The sequence below is a fragment of the Balaenoptera physalus genome (assembly GCF_965194825.1).
Source record: "Balaenoptera physalus genome assembly, chromosome: 11".
NCBI lineage: Eukaryota > Metazoa > Chordata > Mammalia > Artiodactyla > Balaenopteridae > Balaenoptera > Balaenoptera physalus.
The window spans coordinates 33114234-33138298 of NC_138896.1; the positions used below are offsets into that span (position 1 = coordinate 33114234).

The 24065-nt window shown below is 36.2% G+C and overlaps 1 protein-coding gene across 15 annotated transcripts in view; it reads right to left on the reverse strand.

Annotated features, from left to right (window-relative positions):
• The window catches only part of UBR2 (ubiquitin protein ligase E3 component n-recognin 2), a 122942-nt gene that overhangs the window by 34324 nt on the left and 64553 nt on the right, over positions 1-24065 (reverse strand). For 10 of the 15 annotated variants that reach the window (XR_014251194.1, XR_014251195.1, XR_014251196.1 and 7 more), the window contains 19 exons: positions 23898-23959; positions 22918-23028; positions 22150-22215; positions 19987-20109; positions 19783-19846; positions 18707-18831; positions 16367-16419; positions 15373-15475; positions 14309-14357; positions 13341-13495; positions 11498-11600; positions 8585-8694; positions 8398-8478; positions 7880-8058; positions 6938-7137; positions 4787-4880; positions 3823-3984; positions 2200-2303; positions 1407-1485 (listed from right to left, as the gene is read on the reverse strand). Coding sequence is in view for 11 of the 15 variants with exons in the window: in XM_082414617.1 (XP_082270743.1) it covers positions 1407-1485; positions 2200-2303; positions 3823-3984; positions 4787-4880; positions 6938-7137; positions 7880-8058; positions 8398-8478; positions 8585-8694; positions 11498-11600; positions 13341-13495; positions 14309-14357; positions 15373-15475; positions 16367-16419; positions 18707-18831; positions 19783-19846; positions 19987-20109; positions 22150-22215; positions 22918-23028; positions 23898-23959 (2023 nt within the window). In the remaining 4 variants the exon portion in view is untranslated. Of the gene's footprint in view, positions 1-1406; positions 1486-2199; positions 2304-3822; positions 3985-4786; positions 4881-6937; positions 7138-7879; positions 8059-8397; positions 8479-8584; positions 8695-11497; positions 11601-13340; positions 13496-14308; positions 14358-15372; positions 15476-16366; positions 16420-18706; positions 18832-19782; positions 19847-19986; positions 20110-22149; positions 22216-22917; positions 23029-23897; positions 23960-24065 lie in introns of those variants that run through there. The other 5 variants (XM_082414624.1, XM_082414623.1, XM_082414620.1 and 2 more) reach the window with 4 other exon arrangements.

The window sequence follows — 24065 nt, forward strand, 5'->3', positions numbered from 1 at the left end:
AAATTAAGAAAGGAAGGAGAGGACTTCCCCAGTGGTCCAGTGGTTAAGATTCCGCACTCCCAAAGCAGGGGGTGTGGTTTCAATCACTGGTCAGGGAACTAAAATCCCACATGCCACAGGTGCGGCCAAAAAAAAAGAGAGAGAGAAGGATACAAGATCCGGCAAACAAGAGGAGCAGGGCTAGGGGAAGTCTCAGGGTGACAGCTGTGCCCTGTCCTGATTGGCGTGGGAGGGCAAAGGCTGTGGGAGGAGGGCTCCAGGAAGGAAGATCATCTGATGAATCTGAGCACTGATAGCTACTGCTAGGCATCTGACAGGTCTATTGCAACGTTTAGGGGAAAAAAGAGTATTATATACATAGAAAACCAAGTATATGAAAAAAAATAAGGTAATTATTAACCACAGGAAAACAAAATTGTATAAGAAAGGAAATTTAATATACAACTTATCAGTAGAAACAATTATAATATAAAAACTGACAAATGATTTAACCAAAAATTGTGAAATAACTCTATAGGTAGACTGGCGAGGAATAGTGAATAGGGTAGAGGTCAAAGTTGAATCCTAAATTACTAGTCAACAGAAAGATACTGTTTAAAAAAATAATAAATCAAGACACAGCTGATTAAGCATTTTAATTAGAAATATGGAAGTACGTAGCAGAAGAAACAAAATGACAGGACTGGGGATAGGGAGGAGGAATTTGAGAGGCACAGGACTGATGTTCTTTCTGTTTAAGCCCTCCAGTAGTATTTTTACTGAGTAATTTAGTATTTGCCAGGCACAGCTTCCAGGTAACGTTAAATGTATTGTCATTTTATCTTTATAACACTTATGAGGTAGATATTATTATCTTCCCTTTACAAATGAGGAAACTGAGTGAGATACAGAGAGGTCAAGCAATTTGCACAAAGTTGCACAGCTTATAAGCAGTGGTGCTGGAACTGAACAAAAGCAGTCTAGCTCTAGAATCTGGGTTATACCTTGTAACTTACTGGCTATGGGTAAAATTGGGCTGAAAACACTCTGGTTTTGGTCCTGAGTTACTAAGAGGTTGGTGGGGCCATAAATAGAAAACAGAAGTCAGAAGGAAGCATGGGCTTTGGTGGGGGAGCTGAGCAGCTTAGGTTTAGATGTACTGATGAGGTGTTGTCAAGGAGAGCCAGATAAAGGGGTGTAGGAGGGAGTCAGGAACATAGACTAGGAGAGGTTTGTGAGAATTAAACATGCCATGTAGTTCTTAGGTTTTTATCAATACACCTGCAGTAAATATTCTTAAGTCTCAGAATTCAAGATCAGTGTCCTATAACATTTTGCTCCCTAACTTGACAAACGATATTCTTACTAACTGCTCACTTGATTTTTCATTTCAAGTGGGCCAAATTTAAAAGGAATAATATACTCACTTAGGATGAAAATCAGGCCTAAATCCTTCAGGGAGCTGCAATTCATCCACATTTTCTAAATTCCTTGATAAGGCAGTATCTACAGAAACAAGCATTTTATACTATTATTCTTTAGTCCACAATATTTCTATAAATTTCAGTCATAAATTTCATTCTAAATTTAGGTCAAAGAAATTAAAAACAATGGGAAAAATTCCCATTAATGAAAACCAGTATAATATATATTCAAAGCATGAGAAACACTATTGCTCTGGATGACCTAGGTACCTTCTTCAGTCACCTGTGCTTCTCCTGAAAAGTAAAGCCACTGCCACTGGACTGTAGCTAGGGAAGGTAAGAAAAGGAAGAGTATGCTGTTTTGTTTCCTTATAAACCAATGGTATAAATTCTGCTCAGACTGCTTTCCCTCAAGGTCGGAAGTGCAGTGCATGTCTATCAAACTTGGGAAGCCCTTGGTAATGCCAACAATATAGTGAGTCAGCCCACAGAGAATAAAGCCAGCTCTTCCATACTCAGTTACATCTCCCCCACCCCCAGAAGCTCTTCAATAAAATGGGGGAGTAAGTGAGAAGTATTTATCATAAACTTCACATGAGCTTGTGTGTTTTCAAGGAATAAGGAGTAATGTAGCAGATTCAAATTTAGTTCATTAAGACAAAGAAAATTAGAGAAAGTCAAATTTTAAAGTGAGAGGTTTCACTTTTAAAATATTTTAAAACAATTTATTCTGAAACTATATTTCCCAATGGTCTCAGACGTTAGGGAAAAATGAAAGCAGGTTATCAGAACTTACTAGGAGTATTTTCTTCTTTCCTAAGAACCTGTAATGCTTTTATTTGCTGAGATATTGTTCTAATCCACTGAGTCAGATTTGGTTGGTCTGAAAAATGTAACCTGCTAGAAAAGATTATAGAGAGTGTTTAGTATTCTGTTGCTGCTTAGTTTAAGATACAAAAAGACTCCTTAAATGATCACAGGTATATTTTAGACACACTTCAAATATTAAAAAAACAAAAAAACAATAAAAAAACCTAGGGGAAAATTTGTTGCTTTTTAAAAAGTCAGAATAGATATTTACCAATGGAAATGAAAATACATTATTTGTCAATATGATGCTAATAATTATTAGCAACACAGTGAATTATTTGTCAAATATTTCACTTTTTTGGTACTGGAATTTATTAGTATTTCTTAAATATCACAATCACCACACCACGGACACTATTTATTGAGTGCTTATTATGTTGCAAGCACTTAGTTATGTTGTAAGCATTTTACAGTATTATATTTAATCCTCAGAATCTTCTTAATGAAATAGGTTATATTATTGTCCCCATTTTACAGATGAGGAAACTGAGGTTTAGAGCTATGTTACTTGACTAAAGCCATATATGGGACAGAAGTGGCATTCAAACCCAGCTATATCAGACTCCACAGCCTGTGTTCTTTTAACAAATGTGCCGTAACTGACTCTCCTGGGAAAAAAAGCAAAACCTGAACCACAAAAGTGATTGTTTTCTCCTTACATGCAGAGAATTCTTAATCTAACAATGACTAATTTCTTTACCAGTTCAAATGCAGGTATAAGTCAGCACCATGATATGCTTTTTTGATTAAAAAGCATGAGCTTACATGCATATCTAATGGTATTTTAAGAACACTGTGTGGTAGCATAGACTAAGACACCATGGTTTTAACTCCTAAAATTGAAGAGAAAAAAACTGACCCTGCTTTATTTAAACCCAAATAGTAGCACAGAAATAAACAGATGATTCATATTCACAAAACTCAAATTAGTATTTGTGAATGTAAGACAGATACCATAACTGAGTAACAAAGGTCAGGTTTGAAGAGGAGACACTACCAAATTCATATCTGAAATGAGTATGTCTAATACTCCTATTAACTAAAAGTGCACTAAAAATTATGAAATGACAAAAACTTTGTATTTTAAATACACTAACAGATTTTCACTTTTTGGTCCAATTTTTGAATGGCCAGTAAATTGCAAAAAATTATATTTAATTTTTAGTATGTTCAGTAATGTCAGTTTGAGCTGCCCCTTCTACCCCTAGCAATTTACTGAGCATCTCTTAAAAAGTATGAGGGAGATATTTAAAGTGGGGTCTTAGAAATAAAGGAGACAGTTTTCATGAACACATGGGAACTTTATATCCTTTACAGTGCTTACAGGTGACCAAGAAACTGTTATATTTTAGCTTGTTCCTTTCTAAAAACCAAAATCATATTTCATAGGTCAGGTAGAAGAAATAACTAGGTAAAAAGTTTGGAAAGTACCTGGAAAACATTATGCATTTACCTAGAGCCATCTCCTCACCCAGCTGTGGTTTATTATTTCATTACCTTCAAAGGAAACTAGTTCTTTGATATAAAGGTTTTATGAGCCAAAACTTACCTATTAAAAATATTTCTTGGAGGAAGCAGCAGAGGAATAACAGTATTACTCAAGCATTCACAAAGGGGACAAAGGAATTCTCCATTTTCTACATCATAGCTTGTATGTAAGCGTAATCTCTGTTGCCTTCGCTGTTCTTTAGCTTGAACGGAATCAAAATACCTTTACAATTAGAAAACATGAGGCATCAAAAACAATGGTAATTTTTAAAAATGAGAGCCACAAGCTTCAACATTTTAAATAATTTGTTTCCACAAAAAAATCTAAAAATTAAAATCTTGAAATGACCTGAATTATTTTTAACAGTGATACTTTGAGTTGTTGTAATTACCAAAATGGGTTAAGAGTTCTAAAACAGGAGAATCGAAAAAAAGACTGCCTTGCAAACAATCATTCACAATGTAGCATATTTCTTGGTCCCAGTGCTCTGTGGTTACTCCCCCAGCCAGGGCTGGTGACTACTTACTAGGGGCAGTTCATAACAACTCGATGAGCAGAGTACTAGAATAACAGCACTAATTTGTTGGTTTTGCAGAAGCATAGAAAGCACCAAAGTAGAATAAGTTTGAAGTTATCCCATCTTAGCTCAGGGAGCCATGACAATCTTAGGAACTAACCAGACAAGTGCTAGCATCTTCAGAATCAAGAGTTGTTCACCCTGGACCCAAAGAAAGACATATTTCTAGGGTTTATACCACTGTGAAAATCCTTTACTTCATCTAGTCTGTTAGATCCCCACATTAAAAAATACACTTGATATACTATGAAGTTTCTAAGTCACTCCTTTAAATGTAATGACAAAGCAAATTAATTTTGTTATTTATTAGGCAGTAATACGGAGTTTTCTTCTTCAAATATCTTTAGTTCTTTTTCCCTTTTTCTAGATGGAATTTCCTTTATTAAAAAATTTAATTTTGAGCCTTTGGATAAGCTTCTCTTGACTAATATTAAGAATATAAATTACCTTTGCCAACAATGGGCATGCATAATGTGCCCACAGCTACCAGTATGTGTTCCACAAGACAGATCAGGGTGCATGAATAATGGATCATATTTTTCTGCATTATAAAACAAACAAAAAACAAAGCGAAAAACCAAGCATTTAATATTCCTGTAACAAATGTACAACTTTAAATTGTGAAATCCTTACTAAGGGCCCGTAAACTTCAAATGAAATGCTAGTTTATTCCTTTGATTTGAGATACCAATAATTTTACCAATAAATTTATAAAAATTTATAATAATTTATATTTATACCAATAAATTTATAATAATTTATGCAAGACCCCGGATTATTCAGAATACAGGACTCTCTAATTTTCATTACCCTGAGCAAGTTAACGAAACATCCCTGAATTGTTAACTGAAACTGGAATCCCATATTTAAGTACATCTAGTCTTTTGAACATTTCACATTTTCAGGGCACTGAGAGACTCCTATTCCCTGAAAATGCCCTGAGCCTGAGGTAAAAGGGATATTCTTCAGGGAGAGGTCTTTAATACCTTCAGGGCAGCTGGGTCACAATGATCTCTAACAAAAAAGATGTCCTGGCCGTAGAGGAGAATCTGCCTAAAGACAATCACGCAGAGACTAGCCACAATTACTATACCAGAGTCAAAGCTGCAGCAAAATATCTGGGACAGCAGCCCAGACCAGAGTAGGGAAAAACGGGCAATTCAGACAGTCTTCTGCTCTGGTACTAATTTTTTATATTTAAAGGAGATGAAAAATGAAGACAAACATAAAGTGGGTAGCTGGCTTCTTTGGGAATTCTTGGAATTCTCTACATAAATTAGTATAATCTTAGAAATTCCCTAACATTAAATTACTCAAGTTTCAATTTGCTTTATATAATAGAACAGTGCAAATTTCACAGCATAAAGAAAATCTTTTATGATATAAATTGTGAAAGCATTAAAAAAATCCACTTATAGGCAAGTACTAAATATAATTGGTGACTTTATCTTCAGCCTGGAATGAAATTTGTAAATCGCCTAGTACAAATGATCATTTCTTAAGGTGAAGCTGACCAATGTATCTTAACTAGGGTGCTTGAGAGCCACACTGTGAAGACTTTCATTATAGAGAAAAGGCAAACTTACCAGTGGTCTCTCAAACCTCCTTCCAATCATACAATGTGAAAAGCACTGGCTAAATAAGTGCTTTGAAAATTAAAACACAGTTCCTACTCTCAAGAAGTTTACTGGTATCACTGAGGCATATGCACACATAAACAAATGTAAGAGTAGAAACATAAAAGTATCTGCTGTGGACATAATAAGGTGTAGCCCAGAAGCCCCTGCAGGAATGAATGACTTACTCCCTCAGCTGTTAGAAGAGGGCACTCAACTGTTATCCCTCTTTAAGGGACTTTGCTCAGGGTCACACTACTTTGATCAAGATCACACCTCTTTCCAGAGGTAGGTCACAACCAGTCACTGATCAGTGTCAGGGTATAAAGACCCAGCCCCCTTGCCCCAACTTGGGACACCTCTGAAGGGCCATCCAGCTCCAGACCTCCCATGGGGTTGGCTAAGGTCTTTTGGGGACTGCATCATAGCTCAACTTCTCCCTTTGCCCAAACCTGCTTCCTTCCCCTCCATTCCACAGATGTGGATCCCAAGACTCTCTTGAATAACATCCTGCACTGCATGGTAATCTCTATCTCAATAATCTAAATGAGAATCTGGCTCAAGGACAGCTTCTCACAGGGGTGACTCACACCACTGTTCTCAAGGGATTCCACCCTGGATCTATCTATGAGATAAAATAATTATTGAGATAAAATAGTTATTGTTATTTCAGTGTCAACTAATTATTGGACTTTACAAATGTGAAGAATGGGAAAGACTGTTAAGTACCGAAGTATGTTAATGAAACAAAGAACAGCTTTCTTTTGAATCCCTGCTATTTATCAGCTGTGTAATTCAGGCATAATACTTAACCTTCTGGAGTGTTTCCACATCTGTCAAGTTCATTCCTGTCTAAGTTACCTGCTCAAGATACCACCAAGCCTACAGTTATTATGAGGGTAATAAAATCTCTGTATATCACCTACCATACTATGTGGCAGTCATTATTAATAGGGAGGATGAGGATATAGCTATGACTTACCTGGATCCTGAATGAATTTACTTCTGTTTTTTGATAATACAGTTGATCTCTGAACAAATGCTGCCAGGACCATTGCCCTGCTTTCCACCTTGACCTCTTGCTCTTCTTGACACAATATACAGGTAACAAATTGTCTCTGTTCAGGGACCCGAGTTTGTGCTGGGCCCAATGCCGTAAGAGTCATATCTGAAACCATAGGGCTGCAATAAAAAGGTTAGGAGTATAATTAATGAGCCTAAGAAGTTTCTATAGAATCATAAAACAGTAGATTCTAAGTAAGTAGAAACGTATTTAAAACACGCAGTTTTTTGTTTTTTTAAAAAAATATTTATTTATTTATTTGGCTGTGCCGGGTCTTAGTTGCGGCACGTGGGATCTTTGATCTTTGTTGAGGTGTGTGGGATCTTTAGTTGTGGCATGTGAAGTCTTAGTTGCAGCACGTGTGATCTAGTTCCCTGACCAGGGATCGAACCCAAGTCCCCTGCATTGGGAGCGCAGAGTCTTAGCCACTGGACCACCAGGGAAGTCCCTAAAACACACAGTTTTGATGACTTGATTTGAGAGACCCAAGTCTTTCATATGTATCAAAACCATCTCCTTCAATCCTCATAGCAATCCAATATGCAACACATAAGCCAGACACTAAGTTAACTGAGCCCAGTGTATTCATTCTTTTATGAATCTCAAGGGTCTTCTGCATAACTTACATTTTAAGCATACATATGAATTCTCTTATCTATAGTCAAGAGACATGCTCATAATCATATGCTAATAAACTCAGATTTCTAAGATTAAGTCCTCTAACTACGAGGCCACGAAATTTATCTATCAACTCTTCTAAATTATTCTAGGATTAAGTGTACTTATAAAGAAAAAAAACCAAACATCTTCCTCAGTGGAGAACCATGGTCAAGAGTTTCAAAAATTGTGATTAATTTTTACCTATTATCAAGAACAGCAGAGATAGAGGCATCCAGTTCTAATGTCTGCTGAAAGAGTTCTTTGTTCTCATCAATAAAGTGCCGCTGCATCTCAGACATCTGGGCCATGATCTTCTCTCTGCGCAGTCTGGCAATCTCGGCTTTTCTCTTCCTCTCAGCTTTGTCTTTGTCTCTCGAACTCTGAAATTACGCTTCATTTAATTAGACCATTAGAGGCTAAATGAACATCTTTTCCCCCAAAGCAGAAACATCTTTATTGTAAATACTAATTAAAAACTATTCTATAATCTCACTTATCTAAACAAAGAGAAAAGATTTCTTAATCAACCTAACATGTTAAAAGAAAAAAAAAAGGCAGTCCAAAAAGACAGCTACAAAAATATAAACAAATAGTGGCACACTTCTTGGGATTTACATGTTTGTGAATAATATCAACTACCAACTTACTGCAGATAAATTTAATTGTTTATAGTGAGCTTGCCACAATTTTTCAGTATTACCACAATTTACATCTTATACCTCTTCCATTATGGTTCCTTCTGTCTCTGCCACAGGACTGGTGGATGAACTCTCCCTTATCTTCTTAATAGCATTAAAAGTCTATGAAAAAAAATATCGTTATTCTGAAGCTATGAAACATTATAAAAATTTAAAGATAAACATGTAATATTTCTCACAAAAAGCAGAGTGATGCAGGAAATTTTACCTTTAATATCCACCTAATCATATCTTTGTGGACTTCTAGGTAGGGAGCATTTTGTAGTGTTTCCAGCATAGCTAGTATGCTAGGAGAGTTGTTTGGTGCTTCACCAGGTTCTGAGGCGGAAGAAAAAAAGGGCACACAAACAACAGCTAAGACTTCATAGTGCTTATTACTATGCACAAGAAGATAAATGAAGTTGCTTATAACATTTGCCCATCATTTGCCCATCATTTGATTACAGCTCTACTTAGAAATTTTCAATACCTCTCGAAATGTGATATATTTGTATTCTACAAACAAGTTGTTAACAACTAGAATGCTTTAATCATTCAAAACTGACATCTTATACAAAATGATTATTTTAACATAGCCTCTAGCAAAATTAAATAAAAACCCAGCTGAAAGGTCTACCTGGGATTTTACAAGTCTAAGAAAATGAATTAGGATTACAGGAGTCCATGTGTATATAACATGTATCTATTTGTTTTGACCTTTTCTTTAATGAAAACCTAGATTCAAAAGAAAACAAATTTCTTCCTCTATGGATTACTTTTTTATTTTGAGAAAAAGATACAAAAGTCCATTACTCTCAAGAGTACATTTAATCCAATATTAGCTAATTTAGTTTTATAGTGGGAAATACCCAATTATTAATTTTCTTGATTTAAGAAACATTTCTGGCAAAATATTACTCTAAGAGGGTAAGAGACTGAACTATGTGATCTTTTTGAAAAAATGTAATTTAATTTAATTGTTATTTTTTGGCCGCACCACATGGCTTGTGGGATCTTAGTTCCCTGACCAGGGATTGAACCTAGTTCCTCAGCAGTGAAAGCTCTCCGAGTGCTAACAACTGGACCGCCAGGGAATTCCCTGAACTATGTGATCTTTAATACTCTTCCAGATCTGAAATTTGGTGGCTGTGGATTAGGGATCTGACTCTAAATAGTTTGTCTTTTGTTTGTATGTATGTATGTATGTATGTATGTATTTATTTATTTATGGTTGCACTGGGTCTTTGTTGCTGTGCGCAGGCTTTCTCTAGTTGCGGCGAGCGGGGGCTACTCTTCGTTGCGGTGCGCTGGCTTCTCATTGCGATGGCTTCTCTTCTTGCGGAGCACAGGCTCTAGACGCTCAGGCTTCAGTAGTTGTGGCTCGCGGGCTTAGATGTTCCACGGCACGTGGGATCTTCCCGGCCCAGGGCTTGAACCTGTGTCCCCTGCACTGGCAGGCGGATTCTTAACCACTGTGCCACCACAGAAGTCCCAATAGTTTGTTTTAATTATATAAAATGTTTAAAGAGAAATAGGAGGACTGTCTAGAGAAAATGATGATTGTTGAAAGAAAAAGAAAGAAAGAAGCAAAAGAGAACCTGAGATCAAATGAAATTAGGGAGTTTTCTGTGTGGTTATCCCAAAGTAAAAAAACTGCAGATAAAGAAGGTACAACAGATACAATGTTAATGTTAATTGATAGAAAGAAACACTGGCAGAGAAAAGAGCTGGGAAAGGCTGGCACCCAAGAATATAGTCTTCAGTGGGGAAAGACAGCTCCCCTTCTTCCTCCCACTTACCTGGATGTGGGCAAAAAGGGAAAAATAGAGATTTAGCAGCAACCAGGACTATTCCTCCTCATCCCCCAGTAGAGCCTAGTATTCTCACAGTCATTATCTTTTAGGAAGAAATGGCAGAGAACACAATACTAAACAAAGTTACAGAAATACTCCCTTGCAATCAAGGAATTCAGAAACTCCTATTATACCACCACAAATTCATTTAAGCATCTCAGCAAATCACTGATTGCAGGTCTGGAGCAGGGAAAGTACAAGATGAGCCTCAGACGCCTTTTGTGCCAGAAAGCAAGGTGGTGCTCAGATACTAATGGGGTTGGGTCAAAAGGACACAGAGCCAATTGAACAGACTCCCACTGCCCAGAAGTGGCACAGTTTGAGCATCAAAAGGAGTACTGATTATAACTGACTATAAAACACTGAAAAAAAACCCATGAGTAATATTAAAAAACAAAAGAACCACAAAAAAAAAAGTAAGCAAACAAAAAAGATTCACAGTTGCCACTACTTCAGGTAACTATTAGAACAACTGCTTATTCTGAAAACTAATAAAGGAAACGTTTTTATTTACAGATGAAATATTATGACATCTGAAACAAATGGTTCAGGGAATTCCCTGGCAGTCCAGTGATTAGGAGTCTGTGCTTCCACTGCAGGGGGCCCGGGTTCGATCCCTGGTTGGGGAACTAATATCCTGCATGCTGTGCAGCACAGCCAAAAGATAAATAAACAAAAACCAAATGGTTCAAAAAAAGGGTTCAAATATAAAGCAAATATAGCAAAACACTAACTACTGAATCTAGGTGGCAGGTATATAGATGTTTACTGTACAACTCTTCCAACTTGTCTGTATGTTTGAAATTTTAATATTAAAAAGCTAGAAAAAATATTTCTTTGGTCTTCTCAAAAAAAGTCACATTACTTTATATAAAATGTAATCCTCTATAGCTAATTTTCTTATTTTCATTACTTTTTATAAGATAATAGCAACAATTTAAAAGTGAAATCCTAATAGCAAACTCTGTGTTTTTAAAAGTATATACTAGAGTTTAAATGTATGTGCTATATACTGATTTCAAACTAAGGACTCCTCATTACTTTTTCCTGTTTATGAATTAAAATTTATGTTTTTAAAGTATGGGTAGGCCCTAAGTATTTTTATAAAAATGTATCAGGATCTGATATAGTACACAGGATCTGATATAATACACGGGTGAATACAGACAGCCTCAGAAGTTTGGATCAATATAACCTATTTAAAACTTATATGATCAAATAAAAGAGGTTATACTACATTTAAAAATCACGGACATGTTGAGTTAGTTTAGTAAAAACTGTATACATACTCGATATCTTCTGAGTGAAGGTAAATGTTACTACATGCTCCTCCATGACATTCTCTAAATGCTGTTTTTCTTCTTGTAGTGCCATTCCAATTAAATGTAACACCTAAAATACAATGTTTTGTAACTTTTAGTGAAACAAAAATCAAGTACATATTTTTATAAGAAATAAAAAAATTCACTATTGAAAAAAGATAAACTATTAAACACTAAGTGCAGTAAATAATAATTCGAAGTACGAATTTTCATGAAATCCAAACGCTAAAGTTCATTTTCTAATAAAGAATTCTCAGCAAGGAAACAAAAATTTCTATTTCAGTTAGGAAGAAAATTCAATTGCAAATTCTTAGGATAAGTTAAAATTACTAACAGCTGTGACCAGCAATCCATATAATTTTCAGTTTTATTCCATCCCTACACTACAGTCTTAAAAATCACTGATTCTAAGAATCAGTGGCCAAATAATTAGACCTGAAAGCATCTATCACGCAATGATCTAATCTATAATACTCCTAGTTCAATTTCTCTAAGGACTAAAAATCTTAATCATCTAAGAGACACACTTTTATCTCTAATGCCACATCATTTATAAAGATGCTCAGCATACCTCATGAAAAATTCCTTACTAGACTTCTAAGAATATAACTACACTAATCTATTTGCACTTTTATTGTTCTTTATCCTGCTCCCCAATTTTTGAAGGAGATACGCGTGTGGTGTCTCTGTATCGTTCCCTACACATAGGGCTACTGTGGTTGTCAGACTTGGAAGAACTAAGTTAGCCTGAATGACATAAAGCAAATGTATATATAAGATAAATGATGTTCATTCCTCTTTTCACCATCATTTCACATACATCTTTTGCTCATATAATACTGATGGTCTCCAGTATACTGCAACTCCATGCTTTTACATTTTAAGTGTATGTTTGTAAACTGGAGGGGGGTATACATATACAAATATCTTAGCCAATGAGATACTTGAGCCTGCTGAGACAATGGGAGGAACAGTAGCTTTGAAGGAAGGCTCTGGAGGATGGCTCACCTTCATCTGAATTCTGGCTTCACTGCTTTCAAGTCCCACTAAGCCTAACTTCATCATCTTCAAAATATAAAAAAAAAAAAAAAAAAAAAAAAAAAAAAAAAAAAAAAAAAGCTTTCCTCTAGAGTTTTGAGGGTTACAAATATGGTACATAAAAGTGCCTAGCATAGAATAAGGCACAGAGTAGGCTAATTGTATTAACTGAGTATTATTATTATGTTACTTACTAGTTGGGTAACATAGACAAGTCTATCTCACTGAAACTTGCCTTCCTCATCTATACAGTGGAAAAACTACTGATACTCATAGGGGTATTACGTGAATTTAATGAGATAATAATTTATGAATGACTTACATTCAATCTATAAAGTAAAATACAAACAAGGTTCTAGACTTGCCACTAATTAGTTATAGGAACATAAGTCTCTGACTTTCAATTTCTTTAACTGCAAAACGTAAGTATTAATGAACTCACAGGTTTTTAAAGAGAAGTAAAAAACAAACGCAAAGATAACACATTATACAAATATCAGAGTACTGTATAAACAAAGACATATCAGGACCAATCAATGAGAGCAAATCTGCCAACAAGACCAAGGTAACCACAACCATGTGGTGTAAAAAAATCTGCCAGGCTCTCATTTTTATGGTCAGACACAAATAGTAACACAATACTATATTTCAAATTAAGTTAACACTACATTTTATCCTGTTTTCTGTGTACAGATGTTGACAGGAGTATTCTGTATTCTGGTTTTTACTACAAGACCACTAAGATATAAATAATAAATGTCTTCAAACTTACCCTCTGCAGCATGGACTCAGACCAGACGTGTCCGTTATGTTCTACAGTCCATTGCAGCACTGTTCTCACGATGAACAACATGACATCTGACTGCAAAATGTTAACCAGACTTGCAAACAGAGGGCAGAACGGGGGCAAAACTGGAGGTGGAAGTGCTGAAAATAAAGTTATAATTGGCTTCTTTTGTAGAACATGCTTTAAAAAACAAACGAACAAACAAAAAAAACACCAAAAAACTATCCCTTTGTTACATACTTTTGATAGTCTTCAAAGAATATTCATTTACACACATCTTAAAGCTGTATCTTACCTTCTCAGGTCAGTCAAATGCATAAAAACAGCTCTGTAAGTAGCAGTAGTACAAAAGAAGGCCTTTCTTTTCCCTAGAAATGTCTTAGGATCTGAGATAAAACCATTAACCCAAAGGTGACTCAGTACAGACTATGTCTACATTAGCGTATTTATTAGCCCTTCAAAGTTCATTCATGGGGCTTCCCTGGCGTCCAGTGGTCAAGAATCCGCCTTCCAATGCAGAGGACGTGGGTTTGATCCCTGGGTGGGGAACTAAGATCCCACATGCTGCAGGGCAACTAAGCTTGTGTGCCGCAACTACTGAGCCCACGTGCTCTAGAACCCAGGCGCCACAACTAGAGAGCCTGCGTGCCACAACTACTGAGCCCACATGCTCTGGAGCCCGTGTGCCACAACTAGAGAGAAGCCCGTGTGCCACCACGAAGAGCCCACGTGCTGCAGTGAAAGATCCTGCATGCTGCAAGGAAGATCCCATGTGATGCAACTAAGACCCAAATCAGCCAAATAAATAAATAAATTAAAAAAAAAAAAAGCTCACTCAGAAAGCTTGTATTTAAATCTACCACTTCATTAAGAATCATCAACATAGTCAATAGAAAACAATGTTTAACAAGTAAAAGAGACTGACACGAGATTTTGGGAAAGATTAAAAATACCTGTATCTTCCTTATTTTGTCTTTTCAATTTCCGCTGGGCTTCCTCTGCCTAATAAAAATGAATGTAATTTGGACAGGGAATTAGTAACATGAAACAATTTAATATCCAAAACTACTGATATATGTTAATCTTTGCCATACTAACTTCTGATTTTAGAAGATTTCTATCCTTAGTTTTGCAACCCCCCCCACCCCGAAATTAGTATCAAGGTTAATTTCCCCCTGCCACTAAGAGAATCCCAAGTGGATTCTTTCTTGATTTAAAATGCAGGGGAAACATGCACCAAACAAAACCAAAAACTTATTCAGATTTGAGCTCTATTTCATGCATCAAACACTAATACACACTGCTATATATAAAACAGATAACCAACAAGGACCTACTGTATAGCACAGGGAACTATACTCAATATCCTATAATAACCTATAAGGGAAAAGAATCTGGAAAAGAATATATATATACGACTGAATCACTGTGCTGTACACCAGAAACTAACACAACATTGTAAATCAACTATACTTCAAAAAAGCAAAAACAAAAACAAAACCCCAGAAAACTAATAAACAAAAGCTTCATGCTTAAGTTTTGTTTACTGCCATTTATTGAAAACTTATTTTTAAGAGTAGACTGCTAAAAGGCAAAATTTAACCCGCTAAGAATGATCAGGAAAATTCCTTAAGTCACCATGGAAAAGCATACTGTTAAGTACTAGCAATTCTGAAATGAGTGTAAAATAGGTTAACTGATTAGAATACACGTTGATGATGTCTTCAAAAGCCAATAAAATACATACAATTAGATATGTGTGGGTATGTATATAATTATATAGATCTTTTTTATGTATGCACAAAATAGGGGAAAACCTCAAATGCTACGTGGTGGTATTATAGGTAATCTGTACTTTCTTCTTTATACCTTTTCATATTTTCCAAATTTCCTACAATAAAAATGTGTCCTTTTTCAATCTGTGAAAAGCAGTAAAAGTTGTTTAGGAAAAAACAAAATAAAAACAAAAAAACTCCAGGCAACCGTTTCTCAGTACACTTTTAATTTTCTCAATTACCTTGGACTGCTCTGCCCTTGAAAAGTGATAGAAATACAAGTTGAACTCTTTGGCACATTCTGGTTTCAGTTCATACATGCCTCGTCCTGTTAATCCAGGTTTCCTTTGGGGGAAAAAAAAATTCTTAAATCTCATATACTGTTGGTGAATGTAAGCTGGAACTACTTTCTGTGGGTTCATTTAATCATCTACATCCAAAGCTTTATGTGTGTCCACTTTATCTAGCATGTCCACCTTGAACTTATTCTAACTGGACAAGTGAATGTGATGGTCACTGTAGTGACAACAATTTAAAGTCTAACAACAGGGGACAGGTTACACACATTATGACATCTCCAAACAACTGAACACTATTAAAATTGATGTTAACTTGTATATTTTGACAAGTAAAGATGTCTGTGATAAGTTCTACCAAGTGAAAAAAAGCAGATGCAATTTTAGGGTTTAGAGAATCTTTTCTATAATTTTTTCTATATTTTCCCTAAAAATATGCATTGTTTTTAAAATCAGCAAAAATAAAGACAATGCCATTGGAATGAAGAGCACAGAAAAAGCAGGATTAAGAAACTGCCTCAACAACCTTAAGGGGATAGACTATTGATAGTTTACTGATTGGGCAACACACTGGACACCGAAGAAAGCATTATTCAGAGGCTATTCCACAACTTAGGTGGCACATTCAAATGGAAACAAAGAAAGCACAATGCATTTACTCAGATCACCTGCTCAGGTTAGTTTCAATTATCTGAAACTATCAGCTAGGGAACACCTGAAAACTGAAAATTCTCATAAAGCTACTTCAAGTTGCTAAGTGCAGGGCTAGATCATAGAAGTGAAATGTCAGTGAGAAATCTAGTTCAGAATTATATGTTTGAAAGTGGTTGTCACTCTCTGAAAACAACAATTTTATTCTCAGTTCCATCAAGGGAAACACTCTAAGAAAAATTAATGTATAAAATAAAATTGAATGTGAAAAAGCAGAAAATAAACTCACTTGAAATGGGCAACTGCTTCAATTACACTCTCCATGCCAGTTTCCTTGTTCTCCTAAAGGTACAGGAAACAAATAAGTGTGTTTCATGTTAATAATAATATCTGCTAGCACTCTGAGCATTGTGCTTTTATCTCATTAAGCTTCATACAGCAATCGTATAAAGCAGATGTACTATTCTCCCGATTTTCACAAATGAGGATTCCATAGTAAACATAATGATTAATAGGCAGTTGGGGAAATTGAGTTGGTAAGCTAACATTCATTCAGACTGATATAATTAAAAACAAGTTACTACCATATGGAATCAAGGTGACAGCTTTCAAAAGGAATAAAATAAAAACACAAAGTACACATAACGTTTAAATTTTATATTTTAAATTTATATATTTGCAATATTTTGTGAAATAGCTACACTAATTTCTTATCTATTTTTGTTAAAACATCATTTCCCAAATCATATCCCATTCACGACAAGCTGTTCATAGGAATTCCGTGAAATATTCTCTGGTCAAAAATGTTTGGTAAATATAGATGCCATCACTTTGTACAAGGCAGTTACACTTTCAAAATACTGTTTTAAATTTTATTTCTTCCTTATTCCAATGGTCTAAATGAAACTGTAATTGTTTCCTCATTTCCTGCATTAAAAAGTACATGTATACACAACTAGAAATGGAAATGGCAAAAGTAGCCCATTAACAAAGACCTATTAAAAAAAGTACATGTAATGTTTATTCTGACTAGATACTCAGTGATATTAAAAAATCATTAATTATTATTTTTTTAGGTGTGATAATTGGCATATGCATAGGTTTTTCTAAAAGCTCGTATCTTTTGGATCAACGTTGGCACTACTGACATTTGGACGAGACAGTTTTTTGTTGTGGGAATCTGTCCTGCGCACTGTAGGATGTTTAGTAGTATCCTGGCCTCTGCTGAATGGATGCCAGTAGCATCACACACCCTGCCCTGAGTAGTGACATTGCCAAATGCCACCCCCCCGGGCGGGGGGGGAGGGCAAAATCATCCCCGGTTGAGAACCACTGTTTTAGATATATACAATTCTATTTATAGATGAAATGGTAAACCTGGTATTCTCTACAAAATAACCCAGTGAGGGTGTAGAGATCAGTGGCTGGGGTATAAATAAAATAAGATTGGTCATCTGTTGAAGCTGGTAATGGTTCACTATACTATGTTTTCTATTTCTATAGATGTTTGAAGTTTTTCAAGTTTGAAATAATACAAAGTTTAAGAGAAGTATTACAATGCAACAAATAAAGGTTTAAATCCCAGAAGAATGAACATTAAGGTTAAGAGTTTTGATCTATGTTTCAAATTTGGGAAATCATTTTGAAAAGCCTCGATGAAAATAAAGTCCTTTCCCAACCAACTGTAATCTGGGTTTCTGAAAAGCCCCAGGGCTGAAAAGTAGGTGGCAGAGGAACTTAAGATCCTGGCAGGAAAAATAGTTACAACTGAATCTATGAATGCCCATATGAATATTAATTTACATTCACTAAAATGAGAGAGATGGCTTAGCATAGTCTTTGGATGCTTTAGAAGGAAAAAACTCTAGCAAACTTTAGTCAACACAGCTGAGTAGGTATTTCTAGGTTATAAAGCATTATCTCTACCCATGCAACTTTGTACTAAACACCCTATAAAAACCCCTCTTTAATGGATATATAAATTCCATTCTAAGGAACAGGTTTTTTATCTTTTTTAAAAAAAATTAATTAATTTTATTTTTGGCTGTGTTGGGTCTTCGTTGCTGTGCGTGGGTTTTCTCTAGTTACAGCGAGTGGGGGTTACTCTTTGTTGTGGTGCGCAGGCTCCTCATTGCCGTGGCTTCTCTTGTTGCGGAGCACGGGCTCTAGGCGTGCAGGCTTCAGTACTTGCGGTGCGTGGGCTCAGTAGGTGTGGCTCACGGGCTCTAGAGCACAGGCTCAGTAGTTGTGGCGCAGGGGCTTAGCTGCTCCACGGCATGTGGGATCTTCCTGGACCAGGGCTCAAACCCATGTCCCCTGCATTGGCAGGTGGATTCTTAACCAGTGTGCCACCAGGGAAGTCCTGGAACAGGTTTTCTTTTATTCAGCATCCTTATCTCTTTCAAGGCTTCATTGTAAATGATTCTATTCCCAGGCTGCTTTCCACTCCCAGTCCCTAGTATTCTCTTTTTCTAATTATTTCTAATAACAGTGACTAGAGTTACACATGTTCTAGAATTGTAGTTTTTACAACTATGGAAAAGATACAGAGAAGTAAATCTATACATACTAGACTGGCAGGTAGGGAAGGATTTCCATAATTTTCTTTTCTTAATATGTAGGTACTTACATCTTCAGGTAAAGACTTTACCAATTCACTATGAGCCATAGGTTTGATGCTCAACTGATGGATAATCTCTCGTTTAATCTCATCTGTAGCATTTACCTGTCCAACTCCAGGACTAAATCTCTCTCCTGTCAACAGTGAATAAGTACATATACACACACTTAACAATCATAATACTTAGAAGTGATATATATTTATAATTCGTGCAACAGAATATATTTTTCTTTCTGTGCAATGGGAAAGCAATGACTGGTCTGGCAACAAGGTAGAGTGAGAGCAGCTCCTAACCATCTTTCTGAGTCTCTGACACAACAGGTGAGTGTAGTCTTCAGCAACAGAGAGAGAACTCTGGCTGCTGTTTTGAAAGAATGGGATCAGAAGGTGGGAAAGGATTAGAAGTAGTCAAGAATTGGTACAGCAGTAGCTGTACTAGCAGCCTAGGTAGGAGGGAGAGCTTTCCTTTGTCCTTTTATCTAGTGGCAAATAAGATATCACCTTCTGAGACCTTCTTCATTGGTGTTACCTCCTGACAGTAGCCAGGATTCTCTGCTCTATGGACTGTAGAGAGACTGAGATAGTACGGGAGGTGGGAGAAAGTAAAGGATAAAAGAATAGGAAAGATGGAGGCAACAGGACTGAAAATTTAGGTAATAAGAAAAAAAAAATCTGTGTCTATTAGCCATAGGTCTCTATTAACTTGGAATTTTCATATCTGAAGTCAAGAGGACACTTTTGTACCACAAAACCATGGAGAAAAACATAGCTAAGATATAAAGTAACTGTAAATAGCTCCCAAATATCCTATTCTTGTTTGCTAAATTCTCCTGTCCCCCGTTTTATTCCCAACACAGTCTTCCAGTTTATCCTGCTTTAGCAGTTGTCCTCTCTCCTTCCAAAGGATCACAGTGCTGTTTCTCTCATCATTACAGTAACCAGAGGGGAGATAAAAATAGACACTCTCATCTCCTTCCCCTAAAACTGAGTAACTGCTCAAATAGAGGAAACAGTTCAGATTCTAAACTATTTGCTACCACAAAAGTCAATATAATACATAAATGTTCCAAAAGATCCAAACTTACCAACAAGCATTATAATGAGGTATAGCATTTCTTCTATTAGAGTGTTGTTCTGCTGAACTAAATCCTGTAACAATCGGGGGTAGTGGGAGAAAGTTCATAGATAAGAATAAGAATACTGTATTACCTCAGATGATCAAAATAACCAAAAAGAATGAAAGATGCTTCTCTAACAGTGTATTGTGGTCTCATAAAGCATGCTCTTACCTTATGAGTAGTCTCAGAACTAATTTTTTTTCCATAGTCTGGAGTACTGAAAATCTGATGAAGTTCAAAGCGGCTAAGCATTATCATCAGGAAATGATTTGGATCCATCATGGAGACACCTGTCTTTTTTTAAAAGGTTTGAGATAAAGGAAAAGAGGAAGGTCAAAAGGGCTACTAAACAACTAGTGAGAGATATTTTGGCTTGCACAAGAGAAAGCAGCTTACTCGTTCATCAATTCCAATAAAAGATGAAAACCCATTTAGCCCCAATCTCTACTTGTGGTAGCTACAAGTGTGGACAGGGATCTACGCTGGTAAAACAAATCAAAATAAAACACTCCCTAAACCCATATATCATAATCCCTATAAATTCAGTTCAAAGATTTGTGTCAGGGCTCTTACCACTGCCAGGTGTATGGACAGAAACGTGGTATGGTAATAAAAATTCTAGCATTTAAAAAAATATGTATCATATTAAACTCTTATCAAGAACTCAAACTAGGGCTTCCCTGGTGGCACAGTGGTTGAGAATCTGCCTGCCAATGCAGGAGACACGGGTTCAAGCCCTGGTCTGGGAAGATCCCACATGCCGCGGAGCAACTGGGCCCGTGAGCCACAATTACTGAGCCTGCGCGTCTGGAGCCTGTGCTCCGCAACAAGAGAGGCCGCGATAGTGAGAGGCCCGCGCACCGCAATAAAGAGTGGCCCCCGCTTGCCGCAACTAGAGAAAGCCCTCGCACAGAAACGAAGACCCAACACAGCCATAAATAAATAGATAAATAAATAAAAAATTATAATAGCTTTACCTTTAAAAAAAAAAAACTCAAACTAATTTTTAGTGATAAATGCTATACTAAGTGAAATGACAGCTTTTTTTTTTTTTTTTTTTTTTTTAATTAATTAATTTATTTATTTATTTATTTATTTTTGGCTGCATTGGGTCTTTGTTGCTGCACACAGGCTTTCTCTAGTTGCGGCGAGCGGGGGCTACTCTTCGTTGAAGTGCACTGGCTTCTCATTGCGGTGGCTTCTCTTGTTGCGGAGCACAGACTCTAGGCACACAGGCTTCAGTAGTTGCGGCACGCGGGCTCTAGAGCGCAGGCTCAGTAGTTGTGCCGCACGGGCTTAGCTGCTCCAAGGCATGTGGGATCTTCCCGGACCAGGGCTTGAACTCGTGTTCCCTGCATTGGCAGGCGGATTCTTAACCACTGCGCCACCAGGGAAGTCCCGAAATGACAGCTTTTAAATATTAGTTTTAATTCTCCTATAATTCCTGTATAGCTTCTCCATCAACTTGAATTTTAATTTATTTTGAACCAATATTTTTTTGAAATTTACATTTTGTAACTTTTTCTATAATTTCTAAATCCATTCAGCAATAATATGGAAACACTACTTTGTGACAAGCATTGTGCTATGTAAAATGGACATAAAAAGCAACAAGACAGAGTTGCCACAGTTTAGTGCAGGGGACGAAAAGTAAACAGGCAGCCACAATCCAGACTAATGAATGCTATGGTGGGGATGGGCATCGTGCTATGGGCCCTCACAAAAGGGACACAAAGCCACACTTTAGTGTGTCAGGGAAGGCTTCCTGGAGAAAGTGACTCTAAACACGAAGACACGCAGGAAAACATTATACGTGGTAAACAGAAAAGGAAGCGGGTGGGGTGGGCAATCTAGGGAGCAAAAGAAATAAATGTGCAGATTTTTTTTTTTTTTTTTTTAATGTGCAGATTTTAAGACTTAAGGGAGAGTATGACAAATTCAGGGAATTTTAAACATAGCTAAGTACTGAAGGCCTTGAAAATCAGTTTGAGGGATTTGGGTCTTTAATCAGACGACAGTGAAGAAAGGATGGCTTTCAGGTTTCTGACTCTAATAACTACAGATTGTTGAATAATTCACTAAGGTAGGGAAACCTCAAAGATAGGAAGAAGGTATGGAGGACACAAGAGGAGTTATTTTGAATATGTTAACTGTGAGATGTATCCAGGAAACTAGATGGAAATGTTCTATCAGCTGTTAGCCATATGAGTTTGGAGCTTAGTAGATAAGGGCTAGGCTGCAGTTATAGATTTGAGAGTGATCATAAATGACTGGGTCCTGTGGAAATAACAAGAAGAAAAACTCCCCACAACCTTTAAATTTAATGCTTTTTACCTGAAGCATTACTATATCCTTGTCAAACATTTCACGTCTGCATTTCACATTGTGGTAGTAATAAATCTAAAAAAAAAAGTAATTATATTGGGTAAACAGGTTTTTATTTTTGCAGTTCCCTCCTCTCCCCACTCACCAAAAGAGCACATGGCTCTTGTGCATGTGAGCATGAACATGGAAATGTGCACACATAATGTGGTTTCCCCAGCAGTTAATGCTATCTTAGTAGAGATTAATTAATCAGAAATTTCCAGATTATAGGAGTCACTCTATGGTTCACATTTTGCAGCCAACTTTCTGGGTCTCCTAACAAAGTGCTTTCAGTGAGATTTATTATAGCTATCAAAAACAGAAAAATCCTATACCAAGCCTTGGTGAGGTTTAAAAATTAAAACCTCAATTTCAGAGCTATACTAACAGAACTTTTATCTTTTAACCCAATTTAAGTAAGTGAAATCCAGATTTTTTATGTTTTTAAAGATATCCAACTTTGTTCTAAAAATGACTGCAAGTGAAAATAAAGCTCATTTCTACTTTTGATATTGTTTCTTAACAAAATATGAATAAAAGCTCTAAAAAACTTTTTGGTTTAAGGTTACATTTCTTTTGTCAAACAGTTTTTTTAAAAAAAATTCTTTTAAGGTTCGTTTCCAGGAGCCACAGTTTTAATATAGATGACTTTCAGTGACTAAGTACACTGAAAATTATAACCTTCATAGAAGGTAAAGAATGGACTGAAAACTCTTCGTAGAATTAAAAAACACTTACTTGATTTACAAGAGAGAAACCATTTCTTCTCCACATTCCTGCATGTACTTGGGCACATAAAACAAGGCATCTAAGAGGGTGTTCTATCAACATGGGTGGGCTAAGTTCACTCTGTGTACACAAAAAAACCACAAAAATCTCAACTCTATAAAGAAGATTGGTTTATAGGGACGGAAGCTTTATATAAAACACAAGTCAAAATTATTTTAAGGTATGTTTGTGTGATAGTTAATTTTATGTGTCAACTTGGCTGGGCCACGGAACCCAATTTTTGATTAACACCAATGTAGATGTTGCCGTGAAGGCATTTTGTAGATGTGATCAGTATTTAAATCAGTAGACTTTGAGTAAAGCAGATTACTCTCCATGATATGGGTGGGCCTCATCCAATTAGTTGAAGGCCTTAAGAGAAAAGACTGAGGCTTCCCCAAGGATGAAGAAATTCTGCTTCCAGATTGCCTCCGGACTTCAGACTGTGACATAAACTCTTAAACTCTTAGCCTGCCAGGTTGCCAGGCTTATTTCAAACTTGCCAAGCCCCATGACTATGTGAGTCAATTCCCTACAATAAATCAATCTCTGTTTCTTTCTACACACACACAGACACACACACACTCACTCACTCATTCACTCACTCTTTATTGGCTCTGTTTCTCTGGAGAACCCTAGTATTTTGTTTCAAAGTGATTTCAAGTACGTGGAACATAGTAAATACTTACTTTTATTTATTTGTTTGTTGATTACTGAAATATAGTTGATGTATAGTATTATGTTAGTTTCAGGTGTACTACATAATGATTTGATATTTGTATACATTATGAAATGATCACCGTGATAAGTCTAGTAACCATCCGTCTCCATACAAAGTTATTATGATATTATTGACCATATTCCTTATGCTGGATATTATATTCCCATGACTTATTATCTAACTGGAGGTTTGTAATAGATATCTACTTTTAAATGTCAGCACTACTTACTAGAGGTAGGAGCTCTGGAAATTTATATGCCACTTCACTTTTGCTTACCAATACATGCAAACCTGCACGGAGAACAAATAAAAAAGTATTTTTATAAGTGAAAATCATTCAGATAAAAAAAAAAACCCTAAATATTCACTCAACTTTATAGCTAACTTCTTTTCTGTT